This window comes from Periplaneta americana, chromosome 11 (genome assembly GCF_040183065.1).
Source record: "Periplaneta americana isolate PAMFEO1 chromosome 11, P.americana_PAMFEO1_priV1, whole genome shotgun sequence".
Classification (NCBI taxonomy): Eukaryota; Metazoa; Arthropoda; class Insecta; order Blattodea; family Blattidae; genus Periplaneta; species Periplaneta americana.
This window is the reverse complement of record NC_091127.1, coordinates 125904642-125932139: the sequence shown is the minus strand read 5'-3', so window position 1 is coordinate 125932139 and position 27498 is coordinate 125904642. Positions and strand designations below refer to the sequence as shown.

The window sequence follows — 27498 nt, the reverse complement described above, 5'->3', positions numbered from 1 at the left end:
TTCTATAATAACCCTGAACATGTGTAAAATTTCATTCCTTGGTTTTCAACATTTTCAAGTTAGTTTGCTTTTCTGTTTTTCAGTGTGAGCCTGTTTCTTAAAGCAGTGATATCGCAATAGCTAATCTACTTATTCTACAATAAAGTTATTATTTACGAAGTTTTATACAACTTTATGAAATCTGTTTCTATGCACAGGGTGGACCACTCGAATGTACCTAATTTCAATTGTATGTGACTGGTGAACGGTTGAAGATAGAAACCTACAGTAACGTTTATATGAAAGGAAAACTCAACAAGTTTCGATATGCACATCACCATATCTCTACATGAGCTCCAGCTATCACTGTGACGACATCGAGGCGATGAACGATTTCTTGCCAAGCACGTTGGAGCATGTTTTCTGGAATTCTCTCAATAGCCTCTATGATGCGCTCCCGAAGATCACGAAGGTCTCTGACTGGGGTGGCATACACTTTATCTTTGACGTAATCCCAGAGAAAGAAATCGAGCGATGTTAAATCCGGAGATGTCGGGGGCCAAGCGATCAGTCCTCCCCTACCAATCCAACGCCCAGGGAACACGTTGTCTAAAGTCATACGAACATCATTGAACCAGTGTGGAGGAGCGCCATCATGCTGGTGTTCAATTTGAGGAAAGAAGAACTGCTTCAGCACGTCAAAATATATGGTAACACACACAGTTTTCTCGGCGAAGAAAAATGGTCCAATGACCTGCTGCTGTGACAAACACCATGATCAGCGGACAGAATCCGGATGACTTTGTGAGGTACCACTCGCCGCACGATGCCCACTGACAGTGGACAATAAATTGCAATGTTGATTTTGGTACTTGAAGTTCTCGCGAAGCTATTCTTAATGATTTCCGTGGGCTTCGCTCATAAGCGGATTGAACATTTTCAACCATTTCGTCGGATGTTCTACGACCACCACCATGCTTCTGTAGCTAAAAATGTATCGTGCCACTTCTTAATGCTTTTAGCAGTTGGGGCATCATGGTTAAACATTCACTGATATTCCCTTTGAACTCTAACAATTGATTTAAACTCTGCATACCATAACACAGTTTGCGCTTTCATCTGCGGTGTCGCCATTTTGACAATGGATACAATCTATGAAAAGAAACCGTGTCTGCGCACCATCTACCGACAGAATTCGAAACTTGTTGAGCTTTCCTTTCATATAAACGTTACCGTAAGGTTCTATCTTCAACTGTTCACCAGTCACATACAATTGAAATTAGGTACATTCGAGTGGTCCACCCTGTATTTTGCCTTCAAAATGTTATGAAATATCACAGCCTAAATTATTTTAATTTTTTTTACTTATTCCATAATTTTATCTTTGATTACAACTTTTGTCTAGTGGTTGAAAAAAGTTACCATGCCTGCAGAAGTTTTCGAGTTCAAATCCAGATGAAGACAATGATTTTTTAAGAATGATAAAAATCGTTAGCATGGTTTCCTCTAGAAAAGAAGTAAAGTAGGAGTCTCTTTCGTACATTTATGACACACAAAACCACTACACAATGCTCATAACTTGCAGCCTCGCTCACGCAAAAATTAAATTGTTAGTAATCATCCTTGTATATCAACCCAACATTTTCATTGATCAATCAATAAAAAAAAAAATATATATATATATATATATATATGGTTTATTTAACGACACTCACAGCTGCAGAGCTTATATCAGCGTCGCCGGTGTGCCGGAATTTTTGTCCTGCAGGAGTTCTTTTACATGCCAGTAAATCTACTGACATGAGCCTGTCGCATTTAAACACTCTGAAATGCCATTGATCTCGGTCAGGATCGAACCCGTAACCTCGAGCATAGAAGGCCAGCACTATACCAACTGCGTTACCAAGGGCGGTGCAATCAATCAATATTAGCAATCAACTATAATTTTGTTTTTAATTTATAACTTCATGAAATATAAATACAATAGAAAACAGTGGATTAGATGATATATTAAACAAAATAAAACAATATATAGCCCCTTTTAAAAACTGAAACTGGCAAGAATCAATTCATAAATGTAATTTTATACAGAGACAATCAAACGGTATTTGTAAGCCAACAAAATTCATTCCAGTTTTATCTTCATAAGTTGAAACCACCAGTACTGATACATATAAATCAGGAATCTCAACAGAGACAACAGAAATAATGGTGCTCAAAGGAAAGGAATCAGAGCCATAGAAATTACAAAAAAAAGATATATAGTGCACAAGTGATATAACTGTGGGGCCATTCCATGAAAAAGTGGACAGAATCTTAAAAAAAAAATAATATACTATTATATAATTTCTACTAAGTTAATTGATTCTGTAATAAAAAAATTATATTACAACAACTGAAAACAAAATTTTGATTTATTTTTATTGACTTTATACGTAGTTGATGTTGATAGTCTGTGTACAAGGTTTTGTATTAGGAAAAGTCAAATTGGCACACCTATTTAACTTCCTGTACAATATCAAAATTGTATACTTTACATACACGTGCTACTGTTCATAGTTTTAATCATCACTCAAGCAATAAAAAATTGTTGAGGTAAGTTTATTTCCTATTATTATAACAAATTTTACAAAATAACATTACATTGCTCAGTTTCACAAATAATATCAAACACACATAAAAGTAAAGTTATTACTATGACAGGTCATAGAGATCTATAGGGCAGCAAAAGTTAAGGTAAACAATCGGTGTTCACAATAGGGATATGTCAATCATATGTGCTTGCTGCCTTTATATGCAAGGAAATACCTTTTTTGGTATTCATTTCTGTTAGCCTAGAGGATGAATGAACCCTGAAGTCATAGTGCGACCAGGATTAGATTGATGAATAAAATCCATGACACCATCGGGAATCGAACCCGCGACCTTCCTGTGCAATGCCTTAACTGTGATGCTACCATGTAGGCCTCCTATGCAAATACATGTGACAGATTGAAATCTTCTTTATCTAATGTCAATGTTAATGTCAATCACCTTATGCAAAGAGATGAGGTCCTTTGGAGCCACTGAACTAACATTTCCCTTCATAATCAGTAGAAGCTTCCGTATTGTTGCACCATTGTAGTAAGACCAGTGTGGGTAGTTTAGAAATCTCACAGCTTTTGAGATGACTCTAGCATCATGTGCTGTGATCTTCCCCTTATCTGCTAGTTCCTCTGCCTTTCGCTTGTAAATGGTCAAAAGAGAGCCAGTTACCAACTGACAGATGTTGATAAGGCAAATTGTCAGTAATCGGAAGTCTTCAACATTATCACAAGACTCTGAAAATTTAAGTTATAATGTCACTGAATTAAACATTAAAGTATCAAAACAGTGTTTAGTTCCCGTTAGATGCAAATAATAATATTACAGGTAAGTTTTAAGACCAATGATCAAATTTTTAAGTCATTTGGAGTAAACAATTCATATAACCGGTTATCCTATGTGGGTATGAGACATAATATGGAATGACTGAAAGATCTTCTAAAATAGTACATTATGCAACGAGCCTATAATGATAGTAATTAAGACGCAAGTATGGATATTTATGAAATGAGCACGAGTTTCATAATATTCATACGAGCATCTTAATTATCATTATAGGCAAGTTTCATACGACTTTTTATGCTCGACCATATTTATAACTTGAAATTATTCAGATATATACATTTTATTTGTATCTGACAAGATCGGAAGTGACCTTGTTCTAGGTCGTGAATTGTGAGATGTGCGCAGACGCGAAAGTATTGATTTTTTCCGAGGAACAATAATGTCATTGACCTTGATGTAATCCCGTTAAACTTGATATAACCTTGATTATTGAATTCGACATTCAAAAACGAGATGACAAATTGAATTTATTTGAATATTATTTACAATTAACGCTAATTATTATAGTAACAGAACATAACCTTCTGTGACAGTATTGGATTTCCAGCCTCCGTGACTTTTCGCTAATTCTTTTTCGATTGCATATCCGAGAATAATCGATACTTGCGGTTTTATAACGGTACAAAGCTGAGTTGTCATTGGCTGAACACCTGTACTTCAATGACATGCATTAAAGGACTGCTACCAGGTGTATAATTACTACATTTCGGCATGGTCGAGCATAAACATTATTAACAAGGTCACTGAAATGGAAATGTGATCTTATCATTAGAAAATACGCAAGAACGTGTCCATTCGAAGTTCAAGTAAATGGGACAACGATTTACCACGCGACAGCCAATGCACTTCTGTGTTTAATAACAATGACTTGTCTATTACTTTCCATATCTTCACACAGGATTTTGAGTAGCTTACATTGCAAAGGTCGTGTCTTAACAAAGTTGATAATTTTGACGGTGTTGTCTAGTACCTGCTTTAATAATGCTGGCATTTTTTTCATTGCGAGAGCGTGTCTCCAGCTTGGGGGTTGGGTGAAGGGCTAACAACCCATCACCATAAAAAAAAGCTTGTTACGAATCCATACAATAAGAGGATAATATTAAAATAGATTTGAGGGAGGTGGGATTTGATGATAGAAATTGGATTAATCTTGCACAGGATAGGAACAGATAGCGGAGTTATGTGAGGGCAGCAATGAACCTGCAGGTTCCTTAAAAGCCATTTGTAAGTAAGTAAGTAAGTAAGCGAGAGCATGTTGGTGTAGTACACATGACTACTTGTGCAGTTTTTTTAAACTTTCTTGATCCTTGTAACAGCGTCAGCACAGGACCTATCATGGCCTTTGCGCCATCTGTGCACATGTCAATACAATTGTCCCACGGTATCGAGTTTTCAATGAAGAAGACATCAGTATCGCTTGTAGAAGATGGCAATGGCTTGCAGAACAAAGTATCTTCATGAAAAGAACAGCACAGACGTCATTAACACAGCTAATCCGGCAACATCCATGGATTCGTCAAGTTGTAGCAAAAATTTCATTTCACTGATACAGGAAATTATGGTACTTTTAACATCATTTGATAGATCCTTGATTCGATTACGAACAGTGTTATTTGATAAGGACACAATGAAGATCAAGTTTGCAGTTTTTTCGTCCACCATGTACTTCACTATCTTCGCTAATAGTGTTTTTATAAGAATTTCAGGAAGAGTGTGAGGTTCACCAGCAAGAGCCAAGTCGTGACTAACCAAGTATGATGTTTCCAGTGCTTTCTCGTTATTTGTCTTTAAATGAGATAAAAATTTTGTTTGAACTGCATGGAGTTCGTCACTTTTTCTTTTGAAGTAGTCTGCAGTTTTATTTGTGAAGTCAGGATAAGTTTCGAAATGTCGTCTAAGCTTGGCAGGAAATGTAGAACTATTGGGCAAAACTTTGTTACATATCACATATTGTGGACGTCCATCAGCAAACCCAGTGAATTCCATGTCTATTATGAAATATAATATTTTTATTTTTTACTTTCTTTCGGTACCTCTACACTAGGCATCGTACACTATGAATCAGGATCATGTGCAGCATATTCCGAACTCAATTCCAAGGAATTTGCACTATCTTCGAAAGTAAGGTTGCAGCTGTTGTTATCCCCCTTTGACTGAGCACTGATAGTTTCAGTGATGAGTAGATCTATTATTGCTACCTTCATTTAGCAAAATGAATGCAAACTACTTTCTGAGAAAGTACTTTGCATTTTTCCCGCTAGAGGCTAGAAGGAATCAGCAATTTCTGTCATCTTCATAATTGCCATGGATGGAGCCTGTGAGAATCATTCGCAGAGCCTCATGGAAACCGCTGATCTAGAACTTTCCATAATTTTTAATGGCACACTATCACATGCCTTCTCTAAATGTATAAATAATAATAACGAAGTTTAATTTCGTGCAACTTTTTTCTGAATAATCAGTCTAATACAGAAAATATGATCAACAGTTGACCTTCCAACTCTGAAACCTGCTTGTTCATTTTCCAAATATATATTTACCGTACATTTTTATTTATTTTTCTTCCAGATAATAGTTTAACAATTTCCGTATATCTTACTAAATGTATTAGGCTACATTATTAATCTAGGCCTACTTAGATACCTGTACATTACGTACGTGTAATTTTTTACTTGTTCCACATTTCAAAGCTACAGTACATTGCTGGTGTAAGATCTATGGAATACAAAAAATGAAACTGTGGTCTTCTAAATGTTGATGATGGTTCAAGGGCTGTTTACTTAATTCAGCCCTTTTGATGTATGGGAAATAGAAATACTGGCTCCATTGGGAATGAAATATTCAAGATTAACTTAAGCTATCTGTAGTTATACTCTGTTTTATTCTAACATGATTTAGTAAATGACTTATAAATATGTCACACATTATTTTACACATTACATATTTTATAGACAACGAAGTGTGACACAAATGGGCCTGCCATTCACTTGTGGCTCCTCTTTCTCATCTTTTGTGATAGCTTAAATATCCCCACTATCAGTGACAAGGTTAGGTAGGGTTTAATGAGAAGAGAGGATAATAACAAGTAGCCCCACTGTCAGTGACAAGATTATGTAGGATATAAGACAGATTAATGACAAGTAACTCTACTGTCAGTGATAAGGTTAGGTAAGGTTTGATAAGAACATAAATTAATGAAAATTAGCCCCACTATCAGTGACAAGGTTATGTAGGGTTTAATGAGGAGACAGTAACAAGCAGTCCCACTATTCGTTAGCATCGTGTATTACAGGCACAATGTTTGGTTCAAGTGTGTCAATATGGTGAAGTTCGATATATGCTGATGTTTGTTCTGTAGAAGGAGGCCTGTCATGTTTAATCCACCTTGTTATAAAAAATATTCCCTGTCCTCTACTCCCACCCCTTCATAATTTAACTGCCTTAAGATTTTAAAACAGATCATGCGATTAATTTTTCATATGAAATCAGACGAAGTTTGTAATGTCTTTCAGGTTCACACATCGCAGGGCATACTGTCCGAGATAAGGTTTGACAAAAAGACATTAGTGACAAGTGTTCGCGCAAAAATGACATAAATGAATGTCAGGCCCATTAGCCCTCTATTCCACAAATGTTTCTCTTTGAACAAGTGTAAGCCACATCATACCAGTTTGCTTTAAAATTATATTAATTTTTATTTTTAACCTCGTGTTTATTTTCTGGGAATGTATTAAGTTAAAAACGTCATACAATAATCAAATTGCCGAATTTGATGACACAGGCTTAGTATGATTATGAGATAAATATTTTTAAGAAAGCTCGGTATTAAAATTCACAAAAGAAATTAGGAAAGAAAGACTTAGTGTTTGCGAAAAAGAACACAGATTTAAATTCCATACCCCATCAAACCCACATAGGCTATTCGATTGAACTTAAATGAACTCGACAAAAAACTTCTTTTCAAATCAATGGAAACGAACAGAATGTCGATATAGAATTATTTTTAACTGTTTCTATAATTGCTGCACGTACCGATTCTGGCCAGCACACATGGCAACATCTTGTTGGAAATCAAGACAGGCCAGAGACCTCTTCTGCTATGAACTGCAACGGCAAAACGAGACATTGCTGTGAGAGGAAACCTTTGCCCGCAGTCTTCCAGCATGGACTCGCAACGCGCCACCAGATTCTGTAGAACTGGATGGGTCTGGCTTACGCCCATCTTATTAAGATACAGCAACGAAGCCGTCATTGCATCTGCTGACATGTCTTCGTTCCATTCATCCACCATTTGCAACAAATGTTCAAAGTCTGGGTGTCTGCTCACTTCACTTATATAATTGTTAAGAATGTCATATGGATCTAACAAAGAACCAACTACGGAATTCTGATAATAATCCATAACCTTCACTTTGTAGAATATCTTCTGAAGGTCCCACAAAACAAGCACTGCCTGGCTTACTACCTGACCACCTAAATCACATTTATGTTCCCTTATAAAATCGAAAACATCCTGAACAGATGTAGAATCGTTTAACTGTTTAATAAGAGGGTGTTCTGAATTAGGATAGAGCAGTTGTCTGTAAGAAAAAGTTTCGGGATCGTTATACAGATCAAGTATTTCCTCTGGTGCATCTTCTAATTCACTGTCACTTTCGCTACCGGCTCCTTCATGTATACATTTCATCTGAATTACGTATGTGATTCTCTTGCCAGATGGGATCAAAATCTGCCTTAAGAAAGGAATTCTAGTCAAAGTTCCTTGACTATTACAAGCCAACCTTGGATACAGGCTTGAAACCTTTGACGACATTAACTTTCGTGATAAATATGGTAAAAAGACTCCTCGGAAAGCCGTTAATCGTACAATAGTGTACCAAGGTGCCATGATGTTGCATTTCATTATATTAACGTGAATGTCACATGAAACTACATTACACAGCACAGCATTACAGCACCAAATCGATTGAGATATAGTAATGAAATTAATTTCATGTGCTGTATTAAGTTATTTAACAGCAATGGGCAAGAAACTGTCTTCATATTCTTTTTACTGCAAACGTACAAATTAAAATATACAATTGCGTTTTCAAATAAATAGGTTATGTATGTTCGAAAGATTAACACAGCATGGTTAAGTCGCTGTATGAACATTTCAATATCAATGTTTACATATTGTATATCTCTATTCGTTTACTTTATATTGCGATGCATACATACATAAAATCCTCTCCATTTGTTTCTGCATAGATACGTAAGTCACATATTTAAATTAAAATTCCATCCCATACTGTTTCATCCTTGGTGTGCGATAATTTTATAACATTTGTAACTTCCGCCCATTTACATACACCACCTCTTTCCGGCCATCTTTGGACCACGAGTAAGAAGTTGTACTAATACTTGTTAGGTGGCAGTACTTCTACTGGTGTCTTCTGCCATCTACGTCTGCCTTCAGTGTTCTGAACTACTATTTCACCACTCCCCAATTCTTCTTACGTATAGTCGTAGAGTGCATAGAGTAAATTTTCCTCCAACTTGCAAGTGATTTTTTTTTACTTGAAACAGCGTATACATAAACCACCAGCCTAAAATAATTAATATTTGTGGAACGGAAGATCGCATTTTTGTATTTATTAAACCTACATATTGTAAATTGTGCATTTCAATTATTCCGAAATTGGAATTTGTGAAATAATATAAAGGTCATTGTTGGCAATACCGCATTTAGGCTGACAACCATTGGATGTCGGCTGTCAATAATGGGCTAACGTCAAAAAATTAGAACGCGGCTTTGATAATATAATATATCAGCTAACTTTGTACATTTTATACATAAATACAGTATGGAAGACGATTTACCAACCGAATACGACGTTATCGTCGTTGGAACAGGTAACAGTATTTATTAAATAATACAAAGGAACAACATAATGGTTTGGCCCCATCTTCTGCAGTACAAATACGTAACTTGGACCAGCCCTAATCCCTAACGTTTCAATACTGTTATGTAGTATTGCAAATATAATTTAAATTTTGCTGTAAATTTATTACTTTCTTTTTTTCAGGAATGACTGAATCTATTGTGGCTGCAGCTGCTAGTAGAATAGGCAAGAAAGTATTGCACCTTGATAGGTAAATGATTGATTTTCAGATGTTAACAATAAATTGCTGTCTTGAGATATTTCAGTAGGCATACGTATGATCGAATTGTTTATATTTTATTTCTTTCATTTAGCAACGAATATTATGGAGGCCTGTGGGCATCGTTTAATTTTGAAGGCCTGCAAAAGTGGATGGAAGACTGTCGTAATCCAGCAAAGAGCTCACAAGAAGGCGAAGTTACTGCTAGCACGAAAGAAGTAGAAAAATTAATTAAAGCTGGCAATCAGTTTTCAACTGTATTTAACATTGAAGAAAAGTGGTATATTGTGGAGTAAGTTACATATTCATGCGTTTAATGCATATTTTCCTATATATATATTCACAATAATTACATTCTATCTGTATGCATTGCAGGGAACTTGCAGAATCAGAAGAAGGACAGTCGGTTTCTAAGATCACTCAGACTGATGGTGAAGAACAAGGAAAAGGAGGTGGTGACGTAGATGATGCAAAAAAAGCAGAGGATGATGAAACTGAAAAGAATGAAGCAGAAGAAAAACCTGATGCTGGTGATGGAAAGGATGTGGTTACCTCCGCCCCGACAAAGCAGTGGAGCCAGGCTAAAGTAAAGAAGGAGTACCGTAAATTCAATCTGGACTTGGCACCAAAGGTGATATTTTTAGCTGTAAACCAATTTTTTCTAGTATTTTTGTTGTATGACTACAGCAATACCATATGTAATATAATATGTATTAATTGTGGTCTAATTCAGGGATCGGCAAAGCTGTTGCACAAATAATAGGTACCTACAAATAATATGATACACATTCCATTGGTGGGGCATAGAGAAGAAATTGAGCACATTGTTTTGTGCAGAGTGATAGATACTCGTAATAAACTTAAAAATGTATAATGTAATCCTGGAAAGTGGGGGGGGGGGTCCTAAAATAAGAAGTAGCTTGATTAATTAGATAACTACATAGGTTTTAATATAAGTAACGCTTTGTGTCGATATACATTTAGGCCTATTTATTGTATGTTTGGTTAATGCACTTAAAATATGATCCCTGATTTATGCGATTTTAGAATCTTTGTCGTCTCTAATTATGCAACCTTATTACACAAATAATAATGTGTATTTCTCCGAAAATTCACAATTAGAATTTTGGAACACAGAAGACACCCTAAATGTTTTCCATTTGCACAAGAAAATAACTTTTCCTTCATTTCTTCATGGAATGCTTGTTACCTTGAAGCCTTTGACTGTTTGATATAGAGCCTACATATTAGACCTATAAATTAAACATATAATCTGCCGGTTATGACTATGACTGCCTGCTTTTACCTGTGTCTTAAAGTGTAATGAAATATTTATGTGAAAAATCGATCCATGACCTACTTCGCTGCATAATCACTTTCAATGTTCAGGAATTTATCACTACTTCTGCACCAACATTTTAAAACCTAACTTCCAGCGTTTATGAATTTTATTTATTTATTTAATAATAACATATAAATAAAAACGTTACATTAAAATACCCCGAAAGAGCAAAGCTCGTGTTCGGGGACAGTTCCGTTACATAGATATACATACTTTGTAGACAAAATACTTAAGAAAAAAGGTCACATAAATATGATAATAAAATTAGTAAATAATAATACTAGTAATAACTGAGTGAAAAAAGAGACGATGTCGAGATTGGTGGATTAATATTAAATTATTATTAGTAGTATAATTAGTACAGGTCATGTTGATATAGTAACCAAGATAAGATAGAAAAAATATACTTAGGATAGAAATAAACTTGTTTTACAATACATGGTACATAATATAAATACAGGGAAGTCTGTCATATAAATTTTTTAATTCTGGATCTGAAAATTTCATTGCTTAAAGTAGTCAATTCTGGATGAAATTTTATTATCGAATTATATAGACATGGACCATAATTTGTACTGTGTAGTAAAGCAGCAGATGTATGGCTTTGACTGGACGACAAACATTAATATTGTATTGTTTCAATTCACCAAAAGCTACCATCTTTCAAGTCTTTTAATACAGACTGGTGGGGGGAGGAGTAAGAGGTGGTAATAGTGGGGGGAGGAAGAGGAGGAGGATGATCCACTTGGTATGGTTAAATTCACGGCTCTACAATGGAAGGTCAAGGTTTACCCAGCCAAAATATGCGATTTCGATGTATGAACTGACATACAATTTCTATACATTTACAGCAGCTTGCCATAAATTTCACTTCCTAATAAACTGTGTGTCTGCCTTTAGCAGATAACTGTTTTCACCTCTTTGTTAGATTACTTCTGTAATACATGAATATTTGCTATATTATCATCAATGCGCAAGATTTCAGACCAGGGCAATAGTAATTAACATCTATAGAGAGAGAATTGGAACAACTTTTAGTATAAAATTCGCAAATGTAAGCAGATTTGTTGGGAAACTTAGTGCATGAATATTATTCTTGTATTAATTATGTTACTTATTTAGAATCAGTGATAAAATGAGAACGTCATTATATGATGAGAAAGATTTAAAAGGAAGGATTGTGAGTTATTTTAAGTCGCTATCCTATAAGATTTATCTGAAACCAATAAATAATACCATGAACCTCTGCTTCCAACCAACTGCAGGAGTAAAATTTTGCACCTTCCATATATGAAACCAGCATCATATACGAGTATAGGCCTATACTTTGACAGTCAGCTGTTGGTATCCTTACTGCAGCTTCTGTTTGCTCGTGGCTCTCTGGTGGAGCTGCTAATCTCCTCCAACATCGCCCGTTATGCGGAGTTCCGCAGTGTGACCCGCGTGCTCACCTGGCTAGATGGGCGTCTGGAGCCGGTGCCTTGCTCACGAGCTGACGTCTTTGCTACACATCACGTCACCGTGGTCGAGAAGCGCATGCTGATGAAGCTGCTCACCATGTGCATGGAGTATGAGAACAGTTCCAAAGACTTCGAAGGTAATGCAAGCTGACAGCTTCTCACTAAAAAACTGAGGTTTGATTTTCGAGCAGGTCTCTTGAGTTTTGTAATGAAGCAACTATAAAAAGATTTTCTCTAATTATTTAGGCGTCTACCAATGTTTCATTACCATCTTACCGTTGTGTAGACTCTGAATATTCCTGTCATCATAATATCATCACCCACCTGTCTACATATCCATCCGTTCCTTCATATATTTATCCAAAACACATCCATCGTCATCTTTTTCATGGTTTAGCATGTCATAGAGAGTTACATCTCCTAGAAAAGGGGGGGGGGAGAAAATTCTTAGAAGTTAAAACTTGTTTCCCATGTGTTTTTGTCGTCTTTTGTGCTTTGTTTTCGTTTACATACATATTTCTTCATTTTATATGTAATTCTGCTCATGTCCATTCACTTTGCATGAGTAACTAGTTTTGTGTTCATACATCGTATCTAACAGATTAAAAATTACTAATGAAATCTTATTTCTTTGTCCCGCGCCGTGGTGTCGTGGTCTAAGGCATCCTGCCTAGGACTCACATTACGAAATGCGCGTTAGTTCCAGTCCTCATGGGGGAAGAAATTTTTTCATGAAATTTAGGCCAGTGCATGGGACCGGTGCCCACCCAGCATCACTTGGGAAGTTACGATAGGTAGCGAAATCCGGTTGCGAAAGCCAGCTATAACGGCTGGGGGGGATCATCATGCTAACCACACGATACCTCCATTCTGGTTGGATGATCGTCCACCTCTGCTTCGGCATGTGTGCGTGAGGCCAGCGCCAGCTGGTTGGTCTAGGTCCTTCACGGGCAATAGTGCCACGGGTTATTATTATTATCTTATTTCTTCAACATTCAAAAGGATCAGTATATGAAACATTTTCTGTGTCACAAAAAGTTTTTTGAATAACTTTGATGTCTTTACTGTGTTAACTTTTGCAATTTATCTGTTAATGTTAATGTCTATGTTGCTGTAGTTGTGATTGGAGTTTGTGATAACTACAGCTACATAGACACTGACATGAAAATAATACACATCCAACCAAAAAACCAGAAACGTAACAGCCTAGAACAATATGAAATTTATGAACATACAAAAACACACGTACATCACATTCTGAACACCCAACTGAATTTCAAAACACACACCCTTTTCGACATAATCATGAACATACCTCACCACAACAGGAAACCAGAAGACGGTGCAGGACCTTCACTAGGCTTTGGACAATGAAGGATACCACTTCGAAAATAGTCAGTCAGGTATATTGCAAAAGTTAACACGGTAATGATATCATAAAGTTATCCAGTGAGTATGTGTTAAAAGAGTGTATCGAACAATTAATAAAAGTTTTTTATTCCTACTCTTTCTTTTCCAATAAAAACTATGGGTTTTCTATAGTACGTGACATAAGGTATAAGGCTGAAAAATGATCTAATTTTGACATGGAATGTAAAGAATTCATATAGGACGTCAATTGACTTCAAAACATATTAGAAAATAGCTAAAAATTGGAAAGAATTGATCGGTGTAGGTAACCTAAAAGTGATTATTTTGTAAAATCAAAAAATCAATCGCTGTTTTTCCAGACCGATAGGAGATCGATGACACGATATATGACGTCATGCACGATGGCAATACTTCAAAATATGAATTTAATCGGGGGCTATTGCCTCCAACACTCCCGCTACCATAGCTTTTCTTTCTCCCACCTTAAACTATTTCACTGTTCTCTCTTCCTCACATATTTTCCTATACTTCTCTCTTTACTTAGGTTATTCTAATATTAACTGGAATACCTGACTTACCTTTAAATATGCCGGGATTCGATCCTAGGATCTTTCATTTAGTGAACCACTATCATAGCCATTACACTATGAATTTGTTGATGAACAAACCCTCAAAAGTACAATTAACATCAAATACTCTCAAAGGTATTGAACATATGACTTTATTATTGTATAATATAACTGAGTTCATTAGTTTGCTGTTAACCTTATTACAGTTAATATGGCAAATAAGTTAGATCACTGATTAATTAAGCTATTATTGTACAAGGAACTAATATGATAAATATCCGAAGGATGATGTTACTACACTTATCTACTATCAATTGTGTTACTATACCTATATTAAATCGATTTACTACACTACTCCCATTAGTATTCTATTAATCTTATTGAGGTAAGTTAAATTGCCACAATTTTATTAAAACAGTTTTTCATATTTGCAATGTAATGTGCGGACGTTTTCAGCAAGAATTGGAATCACGTGGTTATCATGGTCTAGTCATGGCCATCTTGACAATCACCTAATATAAATACATGTTCAAAGTCCTAAAAAACAAAGGAATTACTATATTAAACTCATGTTAAACGTACATTTATATATAAACTTCAATGTTGGCCATGTTATGATTAAGAATGTGACATCGGACAGTTGCCTGTCTTTCTTGTTAACCATAGTGCGGACATGGATGACGTCATATAGGCCTATTACATCATCCAACTTATTCATCGGGAAAACAGTAACTCTTTCTCTTTATTTAATACATGAAATAAAGAGGTAGAACACTTCAAAATGAACGTGAAGTACATATTTCATTTCACTTGGTGTATGCAAAGCATATCAAAAGCCTAAACTAACCTAACCTGTCACAGATTCCCATACTGTAGAACTTAGAAAAATGCAAGTTGGAAGTTTCAGTGCCACGTGCTATAGAAAAGCCAAAACGATGATTGAGTTTACCTTTGATATGTTCTTTATAATATTTTATCTACAATGAAAGAAGTCAAATTAAAACCACTTCTTAAGTAAACCACCATTGCTTTCTCTCTCCATTAAATCGATTTTAATGTACTGTACAGTAATTCATAAAATTTATTAATTATGTTATACTCTGTTGTCACAGGTTATGAAGACAAGCCATTTATAGAGTATCTGAAATCGAAGAAGCTAACACCAAACCTGTTGCATTATGTGCTGTTTGCCATTGCTATGGCTACAGATGCCACTCCTTGCATGGAGGGTGTGGCCCGTACCCAGAGGTTCCTCAACAGCCTAGGACGCTATGGGAACACTCCTTTCTTGTGGCCTATGTACGGCAGTGGAGAAATACCTCAGTGCTTCTGCAGGTACTGTTTAGTCAGTATGGGATGTTAAATAAATGAATAGTTCATGCAATAGAATATTGGAAAATGATTAGAAGATTTTCATATCTCCTAAAAAAGGTCTGTTTTTCATAATATTTACAGGAATTTTATATATACACAGTAAAACTTAATTAATACATTTTTATGAGTGTCTGAAGAAAAAACGTATTACTGAAATGGCATTTAATTAAATCTGAAATAGCTTTTGAAAACTATATGGAAAGAACGAGTTAATCAATTTAGTAAAATTTTTACAAGAGGTATATTTAGAACTTCATAATTAAGCCATCTTTCAGTCTATAACACATATTCTTGAATGTAAGATTATTTGTAGGAAATCTTAGCTACTTATAGCCAAAGCTTGCTGATATATTCAAAGTCAAATTTTAAAAAAATTACGAAATTGACTCGCCTTGTTCTTCCAGTGTGATCTTCATTTGATAACATATTATTTTACAGAAAAGAATTATTTTGGACTGCTTGCTCCTACGGAATAAACCATACTCTCAAATTGTGATAACAGTTCCAAAATTTGTTCATTTACATCAGTGGAATTGTCTACATTTTGATTCTAAAGCGCACAATTAAGTGCTATTTTCGCTCTGTTCTGTCCGTTTTTGAACCTAAACAGTTCCAGAATCGCATTCAGCACACAAAATTCTATGAGAAACAACCAATATCTCGAAATCGCAAAAAATGGAGTTGTCTAACTTTGATACTATGCTCCTCATATGAGTAACATATATTTGAAGCATCAGAATAAGTATTGATATAAAATTGGATCACTCCTTCCTGCTGGCTAAAATAATGTACTTTTTGGACTGAAAGAGGAATGGATTCATTGCCAACTATCTGGTATTAGATAACAGCAACAACACATTGATATAAATACCATCACCAATCATCATAATGGAAATTCATATACAGTAAAGTCCCAATTATCCGGACTATATGGGCCAAGAGCAATTCTGATAAGAAAAAATACGAATAATATGGAAGGTGAAAGCGCTATGTGGTTTTTGATCCTGTAATCTTAAAGCGACAAAGAACACACCCAGTAATGCAGACAGATGTTATTCACATGTACATAATAAACAAGTATTTTATTCATAATACAGTAATTACAGTATATAATTTACTTTAAAAAATTTCGTTATTGTTCAGTATTATATATGCGTACACTAATGTAGATTAAAAAAAAATGCAATCCAGATAACACGGAAGGTCGGTTAATCGAAGCCTGGATAATCAGGACTCTATTGTATAGTTAAATAAAATAAATTACATTATACTAATAAATACACAACATATACTATAACCAAGTAATTTTAATAGTACAGTACCAGTACACCAGTTACAATTATACAGTTAGAATCAGACATATTGGAAGCAGACATTGCTGCTGTTATTCAATCAGAAATTGCAGCTTACTTTATTGGGGCCCATTTTGTATTTGCAAATCCTTCTTTGGCGAATGCACATAAATATATTTATTCCTAGAGACAGCATCAGTAAGAAGTTCTAAAATATTTGGAGTAAGTTTCCACATTGATGTTGAGTAAATTCCAGAAATGTTGCCACAGTCAAATTGCTATAAAATAATGAAATTGAATAAGTAAAAAACAAATTTGATAATACATTGAATTTGTGTAGCAATTACATTTTCAAGTTTACAGATTTTATTATAATTAAGTGCATTTACTAAGGTTATTAAACTCATGGGACAGCTTACTTATCACCTGTTTTAATTATAAAAAGGAGAACAGTCTGCTAAACTACAAAAAGCGGAAGATGCTGGACCAAAGAAAGTATAAAAATACAGAACAATGTGAAGTTCAACAGTCTCATTTGAGAACTACGAGGGAGGGCATAAATATGTTATAAGAATTTTTGTGAGTGTTCGGAAGATTACTATTTTCTAACCTTTCTTTATTGTATTGGTTTTGAAGAGTGCAATTTATTATGAGCATCATCTTCTGAAATTTGCATTGAGTGCACACTAACTCTGTGTGACTTAATTAAGAGTGTTGGTTGCTTGACGGTTGTCAGCCCACTTTGAGGTCTGTGGATATAGAGGGAAAAATTGGATTGGTGTCGGGTAGAGTTCCTGGGTAGTTCAGTTGGTAGAGCATTGGTACATTTAACCAAAGGTTCCGGGTTCGATACCCGGCCCTGGAACAATTTTTCCTTCGAAATTATTCAAATCAACTTTACAGGGAGTTATACTCGAAAGCTTGATTTGTATATATTACTTTGTTCAATTACGAAATTACTTACCAACAGATGTACTACGTACAGTTTACTTTGCCTTATTTCAGTCTATAATCCAATATGGAATATTAGGATGGACTAGTACTTATAAAACTAACCTTAATCCACTAGATTTATTACAGAGAAGAATAATTAAAATATGTCTAAAGAAAAAAAAAAGCTATTGATTATCATACCGAAAAATTGTTTTTAGAATTCAAAGTCTTGAAAATACATCAAATTTATATCAATGCATTATTAAATTTTATACATAAAATAACTCATTTCCGAGCATATACTCACAAACACAAAACCAGAGGCATGGATACAATACATTTGTTTGAATTCAAGTGTTTGGTGGGCACTGCTTTCAAACATAGTACTAATATCAGCCCTCGAATTTATAACAATAAAGAAATACCCACATCTATTTACCTCCAACAGTTTGAATTTAAGAATGTATTTAAGCTATTTGTTATGAATAATTATTAATTTTTAGATGTTACTTTATTGTAATTTATTCATGTAATTTTATTATGTATCGAATCCTCCCTAGAGCACGAGAACACACTCTTTCAGGGGAGTGCTAGAATTTTGTTAATTTACAATTTCTTTGCATTGTATTTTTCTGGGAATAAACAAATAAACCAGCAATTTCTGCTGAAGTCAAGTGCCTTTTATTTTTTGTTATGAGAATCACATTTGCAAATTCCATAATCACTCTTAGTTCAAATAGATTCTATTTTTTTTTCTGTCCTAACTAGTATGAAAAAAATTAACATTTTTATTATAAAGCTATTAGAAAAAAAACGACTATTATACCAATTGCACGATTCTCGTAAAGAATGTTGGCAGTTCTCCTATGTGAAACTATGCTACAGAAAATTAAGAAATGAATTATGTCCTCAACGCATATACTCTGTCTGCGTTGTACATTTAGCAACTGTTATAAATAATTTACTTTCATCGCATCAAACACTAAAATATAATGCAAACGATATAAAATATTATTGGCACATTTGAGTGGCAACACTGTTGCCAACCGCTGCAGAAGTTTCAACAAAACCAATATCAAAAATGCTGTTCACATGTCGCTACATTTAAGCTGCATGCAGAATGAAAAAGTAGCAGAGCAGCTGGTTCAGTAGCTGCTACTTTTCAGGTTGCACCATTAGCCACATATCACAGTTTACCATTACGTAATTTAACTGATGCTGAAAAACCACTGGAGTTAAGAGTGGCATTAAGCGAAATTGTATTGCTTCTTTTGCAATTAATGAATTAGCAATTTATCTGAGTGTTAAACCTGTTACTGTGCTGCAGACTGTGTGCAGTATTCGGAGGCCTGTACCATCTAAAACGTGCAGCTGAGGCTCTGATTGTGAGTGAAGCAGATTCTAAGACAACTTGCCAAGGAATTGTTTCTGGGGGACAGAGACTGGAGACAGAACATCTGGTGCTGGGTGTTGGCTATGCTCCACCAGATTTCCTCCAGACAGCTCCACCAGGGGGTCTCTCTCGTGGTATTTTTATTACAGACAGGTACAGTACAATCTGTGAACAAGGTTCGCATAGTATGGATGGACTACTTGAAAATATAAGAAACAAGCTATGTCTTATCTCTTCACCTAGGAACTGTTACTATTACACAACCTTTAATTGTATTTCTGTGCATAGCTAGTAAATTACTCACGATCCTACTATGGAAACAGTGAAGAAAATTGACATTTTCTGTGAATGCTGAATTAACTTTTCCTCTTCAGTATTACTGCACCATGAAATTAATATTAAAAGTACTAAAACTTTAACTATAATTATATTGCAGAAAAACCTTGATAAGATGCTGTTCAAGGGACAGCGTATTAACCAAGACCACATATTAGGCGGATATACTAATTTTGACTTATATTTTTCTTTATTGAAATACATGATTCATGAAAGGTAATACAGTATTATTCCATTATCTAATTACTGTACTGTACATCAAAGACATTTACAATATGGACAAGTCCTCATGTTTACCACACTTAACTTTCCTGCGCTTACATCCTCCCGACATTGCAGCTGCAGTGATTGAGTTGCGATTTTTTATTATCGTCCTTAATGTCAATGATGGGATTCCTAATGAAGCAGAGAGTTGTTTCTGATTAAGAGTGCTGTTTTCATCATACTTCCGTAAGATTTCCAAATTTTCCGACATGGAAAACGGTTTTTTTTTTTTTGTTTAACACTCATTGTAATCACACTCACAGACACTTCAGTACATTAAAGGACAGCAAACTGACCAGCAAAAATTTCCAGAATTTTATTATGGCCGAGTGAGGAATGTTGTTTGAGAGAGAGGGTTAGCAAGAGGGTGGATTGTAACTGTATAGGCTTTAAACATGCAGGTAAAGAGTCAAATAAGAGAGCGTAACAAGAGGGTAGAGTATTTACAGTATGAAGGTTTAAGTGCGCAGGTAAAGGGTCGAATACCAGTATTTTTCAGCTTACTGGCACTAGTGAGTTCAGTGGCCAAAATGTTTCATTGCTATTAAGGTAAGCGTTCACTACATCGTATCGCACTCCTCGTACGAATCACAAGCAACAGATATTTTAAGTGCAGTGCGTTCACTGTAACAGCTCTACCTCATTGCCTCACCAGATTCCCTATCAGCTGTTTAAAACATGACGACGTACGATATTGACATTGCTGAAAACAGAGGAGTTTGAGGTTAGGTCTATGAATTATGAGTGTTAGCGAATAAGAATTTATAATTGATTCATGTGTCTTAATTGAAGAGGAAGAAACGAAAGAGACATTGGTTACATAATATATATGTAAGAAACGGCTTGATTACTGTAATGGAAATGCTTCAAATTATATAATTCTTCGCAATTTTCTACAAGCGAAATAAGTTTTCCGTCTGCCATTTTGGGCGACACTGAACATGGCATAACATAATAGTCACAGTTGAGCAATTAAAATTGATTTATTAAAGAAGGCCATGATCGCACACATCGGAAAAGTTGCTCATCCGAGAAACGTGGACGGATTTGCCGAGAGCCAATGCATGTGATACAATGTATTGAACGCGGTTACATAACAATTACAATAAAGATTATCATTTTCTGATCCGTGCAATTCGTCCGATGAGGGTGATACGATGTAGTGAATGCTTACCTTTACAGTACATTGCTGAAAATTACATCGAAAATATTTCACAAAAATAGCATATTATGCAGGACTTGAGCGCAACAAACGGGATATTTTATAAAGGCGTTATATATGAAATGTGCAGGGACCAGACAAAAAAATGTATTACATGGGATAGTGTAATAAACGGGTGCGTCTTATCGAGGTTTTACTGTATATTGTACAATCTTGCTCACATCTAGCAGATATGTATTGATTTTAATTCTTTTTCCTGTGGATAACTTGTGTAAAGAGGTGTAATTCTACGAGTGATTTAAGATCATAACCAACATATAAAGTACATACATTTTTTGTTCAAATCACATTTTCTTTGGATTTCTTGCTATACTACCGAATGTTGGAATTTTAAAATATGTTGGTATCTCTCGACCTCAGATCCATTCTGCCAGCTGACAAAGAGTCGCTGACCTTGCTTCAGTTTCCTCCAGTAGATGGAGTTAGTGAGCCTGTGACTGTGATTGAAGTGGGTCCCTCAACCAATGCATGTCCCCCTGGGATGTGTAAGTAGAATATTAGTGTTATCCAAACATTTTTATACAAACCCAACTGTGGGGAGTGGCGTGTAATAACAGAATGGTTACAGATGTTGTGCATATGACGTGCAAGCAACAGAAGACTGCTCGGGAAGATCTGCAAGCCGTGGTAGAGAACCTTCTTCACATGGAATTCTCAGATGGTACTGTCACCCGCATTGACACCGACACCCAGTCTACACAGACTGCGTCACCAAAGAAACATTCTCAGGTAGTACAGTAGATTCAATACAATGCTAAGATCTGATTTCTGTTTTCTTGACATTAATATCGGAGACTATAGTAATATCACAGGTTTGAAAGATCAATTTTTTAAGTGATGCTGAAAAGTGGGCAATTTCATTTGCAGCTCTCTCTACTTACGAATACAGTTCTTCCATACATTACTTACATACTTACTGGCTTTTAAGGAACCCAGAGGTTCATTGCCGCCCTCACATAAGCCCGCCATTGGTCCCTATCCTGAGCAAGATTAATCCAGTCTCTATCATAATAGCCCACCTCCCTCAAATCCATTTTAATATTATCTCGGCCTCCCGAAAGGTCTTTTTCCCTCTGGCCTCCCAACTAACACACTATATGCATTTCTGGATTTGCCCATACATGCTACATGCCCTGCCCATCTCAAACACCTGGATTTAATGTTCCTAATTATGTCAGGTGAAGAATACAATGTGTGCAGTTGTGTAACTTTCTCCATTCTCCTGTAACTTCATCTCTCTTAGCCCCAAATATTTTCCTAAGCATCTTATTCTCAAACACCCTTAACCTATGTTCCTCTCTCAAAGTGAGAGTCCAAGTTTCACAACCATAAAGAACAACCGGTAATATAACTGTTTTATAAATTCTAACTTTCAGATTTTTTTACAGCAGATTGGATGATAAAAGCTTCTCAACCGAATAATAACAGGCATTTCCCATATTTAAATAAAAAAAACACGAGACACTTTACTTCCCTTCCAAAGAATGCCATGTAACATTTATATTTCTGTTTATAGGTTTTTCTTGAACACTCATTCAAAAGTACACATCAATGAAATCATTTCATAAACAAATATAAAGTTAAACTTTTCCATTTTTGCACACAAAATACATTTTTATAATTTAAAAAAATACCTGTCTTTATCTGTAAATTATATAGTTTAAATAGATGCAGATAATAAATTTTCCACAAAATTACGTGATATAGCTATTTGTATATGGTAACTGGTTTTAATATTACAATTGCTTTCTTGATAAACCGTGGTAATTAATACACAAACTTCCGCGAAATATCGAAAATTATCCGCAAAATTTTTATTACACATAGCCTATATATAATGTTCCACTAACTGACAGATCTTTCACTGCAAACACAACATTCTCCAATCTTTCTTATTTTCTGTCTTCCTCTTAGTCTCCGCATATGATCCATACATATTATCTTAATGTCGTCTATCATCTGATACCTTCTGCCCCAGACTCTTCTCCCAGTCACCATTCCTTCCAGCGCATCCTTCAGCAGGCAATTTCTTCTCAGCCAGTGACTGAACCAATTATTCCTTTTTCTCTTCCTGATCAGTTTCAGCATTATTCTTTCTTCATACACTCTTTCCAACACAGCTTCATTTCTTATTCTATCTATTCATTTCACATGCTCCATTCTTCATATCCACATTTCAAATGCTTCTAGTCACTTCGTCATAATGTCTATGTTTCTGCTCTATGCAATGTCACACAAAGCACTTCAACATCACTCATTCTATCGAAACAAATACGAATGTTTTTATGGTGGTGGCACATACAGACGTGGACAAATTATTAGACTAAAATAATTATATGTGCAACAAAGCTGTATTTATCGGTAGAAATAATTAACAAAAATGTATTTTACACAGAAATAATGAACAGAAAATTGAGTCTGGAGGTTACTCATATTTTGTGAACATTCCCTTATTCTTTATTAACACGTTGATTTTGTCAGGGATGCTGGAAACCAAAGTTTGGCACTTTCTTTGAATATCAGCATCATTTAGCCATATATTAGACAATACTCAAATGAGTCCATGTTTTGTTGTAAGCCTCTTTTTGTTCACTTTCTTCTTCAGTATAGATCACAGATTTTCAATTTCGTTCATGTCCAGTCTTCTTGCAGGCCATGGGAGAACAGACTGTTGAATATTTTCTGCAGTATATAATTAAAACACCAGTGGTACCTACACAGCCAGACAAAATATACCAGAAGATGTAAACAATCATACTTACAACAATAGAGACTCTGTGAATTATACTGGCAGTTGATATGACGAATTATATTATGTTTGCAAGAAAGACCTTTTAGTCTAATAATTTGTCCATGTCTGTAGATGCACTGTTTGACTAGATGGAGTAACTGAACGAAAAAGTTGTAAATTTAATATCTTTATGAATGATTCGTGTTATTAGGATGGTGAAGGTGGAGAGGAAGGAGAAGAAGAAGAAAGGAAGGAGAAGAATGATTCAGTAAGTGCCCTGAAACCGCAAGTGCTATGGTCACTTTTCTTCAACTGTCCTGAGACATCAGAATGTGACCTTACTGCCAATGTGCCAGCCAATGTTTTCCTTTGCTCTGGACCGGACCTGGATCTGGACTTCGAATTTGCAGTCAAGCAGGTAAGTTAAATCTTTCATAACAGAGGACGAGAAAATAGTTTCTGGCTTTGTGAAACTAAAGATAAATATGTCCTCATTTTTTTTGAGAAGTCACTTACAAAATTATTTATATCCTCAGGCAAAAGAAATATTTACCAAGATGTACCCAGATAGTGAATTCCTCCCTCGTGCCCCTGATCCAGAAGAGATTGTTTTGGAAGGAGAGGAAGGCACTCCGGGTCCCACATTTGAGGGCGATACTGGCAAACCTGATGCAGAAGGAGAAGATGACGAGAATAAGACTGAAGCAGGCAATGGAGAAGAAGACGCAGGTGACCAAGGAAACAGCGAAGGAGCAGCAGCTGAATAAGAAATTGCACATTACAAGCATGTCTGTTAAAAGCAAAGTTATTTAATATTCCATGATAATTTCTCTCTGTGTTATGATAGCGGCCATTTAACCACAAAGACAGGCTGTGCAGGTAGAAGAAGAGTGATTGCCCAGGAGGGTCTAAGATATTCTAAGTTGGGGTTGTAATTGAATATGGGCAGGGAGTTTTCTCTCGAAGAGCTAGGTCATTACCCATAATGCGTTTGGTCTTTTCAATAATTTGCATTTCTTTGAAATAAAAGCAATGTAACAGATTATCAGGAGAGTGGTTATAGGGCAGAATTGTGAGAGATATATTTTTTCTTTGAAGAAGCTACATTTATTTACCAAGCTTTCTTTCTATATGTCAGGAAAAGAAATGCTTTGCATAATAAAAAGCTTTGCATGTTTTGGGTCATCATACGTACTAGTCATGTCCTCCTCAATGGAAGTGTTTTCATTATTAAAGACAAAACTGAGATAGACATTAAAGGTCCTGATCTGTTGCTTAGAACTCAGGAAACAAGCGTTCAAAGTGTTATGTAGCTTCATTTCCAGGGCAGAATACTGTTCACATGATATAGTTTCGTGCTTGATGCAATGTTGCATTCTTTGTTAGTATGTAGACGAGATCATTAATGTCTTCTTATATAAAATATTTAATTGTCAAAAGCAGGAGGTGCAAAACATTCCAAGATATTGCTAATTGTCTGTTGGATTGTGCAGTACTTTGTTTCGAGAACTATGCTGTATCAAAGATATTTTTTAAGATGTATCCCTTAGTATTGTACTTAATTCTAATTGGTCACCATGTTTGGAAGTGCTGCCTTATTATGCTAGTGCCCATGAAACGAAATTTCCAGTCACTGTGATGTTCAAAAAAAGTGAATGAGACGATGTTCTGGAATGTTTACAACATGTTTTGAGGATCTCGACACTATTTTGTATGCAAATCGCAATAAATGTCTTTAATTGCATTGTTTGTGGCTTGTCAAAAATGTGAAATTTCTTCTACGTAAATAATGGATAACTGAAAGAGGTAAACCAGCATACTTCCATCCCAACATCCTCCTCTCCCACAATACTATATTGATAATAATGCTACTTTCAGATCGTGTGACCATCTTCGATATTACCCACAGTGCAAGGATGTGGATCGATTTTGAGTAATGGAGAAATAATGGAATGACAGGGAAAATGGAGTACTTTGCGAAAGTCCATCAAAAGTTCCACACGCATTTACCGAGATTTGAGCCTGGGCGTCTTGCATAAATGAAAGACACTATAACCTTTCTGCAAATGGTGTGTGTGTGCGCTGTACATAAATCTGCAAACCAGAATTCAGAGAAATTTAGCTTGTTGAGATGTAATGACTACCGAGAAAATTTTGTTATTTTACTTCCCCATTATATGAAATAGGAGTAGTATTTTATATAGGGTGATTCACGAGGAAAAGTGAAAAATTTAGGATACGATATCTTAGGCCATTTTGAGTGAAAAAGTTCATATGAACATAGGTCCGTTTTCGAACGATAGCGGAGCTAGATGCATTTTTTTTTGGTAAAACGTCTCGCCCCAATGTGAATCAGATGTTACCATATGCTGCTGACGTGACATGTGAGACAAGGTCACCAATCGCAACGAATGACGTAACATTGGAATCTGCATTGTGAGCGATGTAGATAAGAGAAGTTCATCTCACAAACTGGGTGGTGGGGCATTACAAATGTTCAATCGCCTGCCTTTGATGTAATGACATAGAACCAGCACATAACACAAATACAGTATCACTTATCAGTTCACAGTAGTTATACAGGTACAGTTATCGGAAGCATTTTTCAAGATGCCTTATAAATTTTAGATTACAGAATACGCCAATATTGTGTATGTTTATGGCTTGTGCGATGGAAGTTCCTTGCATGCTGTCTCTGAATATGAACGATGCTTTCTGAACAGAAGGGTACCATATCAAAGAGTATTTATGGGGTTGGATGAAAGACTTGGTATAGCAAAGGAAGGTGGAAACGAGAGAGGCGCTAATCGACCATATTTTGGATGCTTCACACCGCATAAAGAACAGCCACGAGCAACTCTCCTAAGCAACGAGCATGATTCACGCCTGAGTGCAACAGTGCATTGAAACAGCAGGTACCTTTGAAAATGTGCGAAAACATCAACCTCGATGTCTAGAATATTAGGTATGTGTACATATGTGAATATAAAAAAGAATAGTGTTTTTTTAATTAGTTATTTAACGACACTATATCAACTATGAGGTTATTTAGCGTCGATGGTATTGGTGATAACGAGATGCCGAGGATTCGCCATAGATTAACTGACATTTGCCTTACAGTTGGGGAAAACCTCGGAAATAACCCAACCAGGTAATCAGCTCAAGAGGGAATCTAACTCGCACCCAAGTGCAACTCCAGATCAGTAGACAAGTGTCTTAGCCGACTGAGCTACGCTGATGGCTCAAGAACATGTTCCTGAAGGAGAGGAGTCCAGGGGCAAAATTTATTCATTTCCCATTTATGCAAAAATTCAACTCTACTCATCATCCTCACCTGTCATTCCAACTTGTAGATGCTTCCATCTCAAATGGAATTCTCCACACTGCTGGATTGTCAGCATACAAGAATATCTAGTCATCTTATCTGGAAACATTATTAACCAACCATAATTTGATATTTTGAAGAAAAAAAAATTAATGTTAAGTTTATAAACAAAATAACGACAACTTGTGCAATGCAGTAAGGTGTTAGAATTGTATATTTTAAATCATGTAACTTTGATTAAATGTTCTCAGACACATAATAGGATCATAAGATAACACACAATTAACTAAATACGAACACACTTCATGCTGTGTACAACAAAATATCTCCCAGC

General features: G+C 35.6%; 2 protein-coding genes across 3 annotated transcripts in view; one reads left to right on the top strand and one right to left on the bottom strand.

Moving 5' to 3' along the window:
• LOC138709325 (FAST kinase domain-containing protein 1, mitochondrial) overlaps positions 1–8745 on the bottom strand; it is a 32873-nt gene extending 24128 nt beyond the window's left edge. Inside the window, exons 1-2 of one of the 2 annotated variants that reach the window (XM_069840015.1) lie at positions 7441–8450; positions 3013–3299 (exon numbers count right to left, since the gene is read on the bottom strand). In XM_069840015.1, the coding sequence (XP_069696116.1) occupies positions 3013–3299; positions 7441–8311 (1158 nt within the window). In that variant the 5' untranslated portion in view covers positions 8312–8450. Of the gene's footprint in view, positions 1–3012; positions 3300–7440; positions 8451–8628 lie in introns of those variants that run through there. The other variant, XM_069840016.1, reaches the window with a different exon arrangement.
• Positions 8746–8950: 205 nt separating this feature from the next.
• Positions 8951–25588, top strand: Rep (Rab escort protein). Its single transcript, XM_069840017.1, has 11 exons — positions 8951–9303; positions 9477–9543; positions 9647–9844; positions 9928–10183; positions 12254–12491; positions 15407–15629; positions 19221–19439; positions 21469–21593; positions 21677–21837; positions 24051–24257; positions 24376–25588. The coding sequence occupies exons 1-11, from the start codon at positions 9255–9257 to the stop codon at positions 24604–24606; spliced, it is 1974 nt and encodes a 657-aa protein (XP_069696118.1). The 5' UTR covers positions 8951–9254; the 3' UTR covers positions 24607–25588.
• The last annotated feature ends 1910 nt before the right edge of the window (positions 25589–27498 follow it).

Coding starts and splice junctions, on each gene's coding strand:
- Rep (XM_069840017.1), top strand. CDS start 9,255: ATGGAAGACGATTTACCAACCGAATACGACGTTATCGTCGTTGGAACA. Junction 10,184..12,253: donor ATCTGGACTTGGCACCAAAG/GTGATATTTTTA, acceptor TCCTTACTGCAG/CTTCTGTTTGCTCGTGGCTC. Junction 15,630..19,220: donor ATACCTCAGTGCTTCTGCAG/GTACTGTTTAGT, acceptor ACTGTGCTGCAG/ACTGTGTGCAGTATTCGGAG.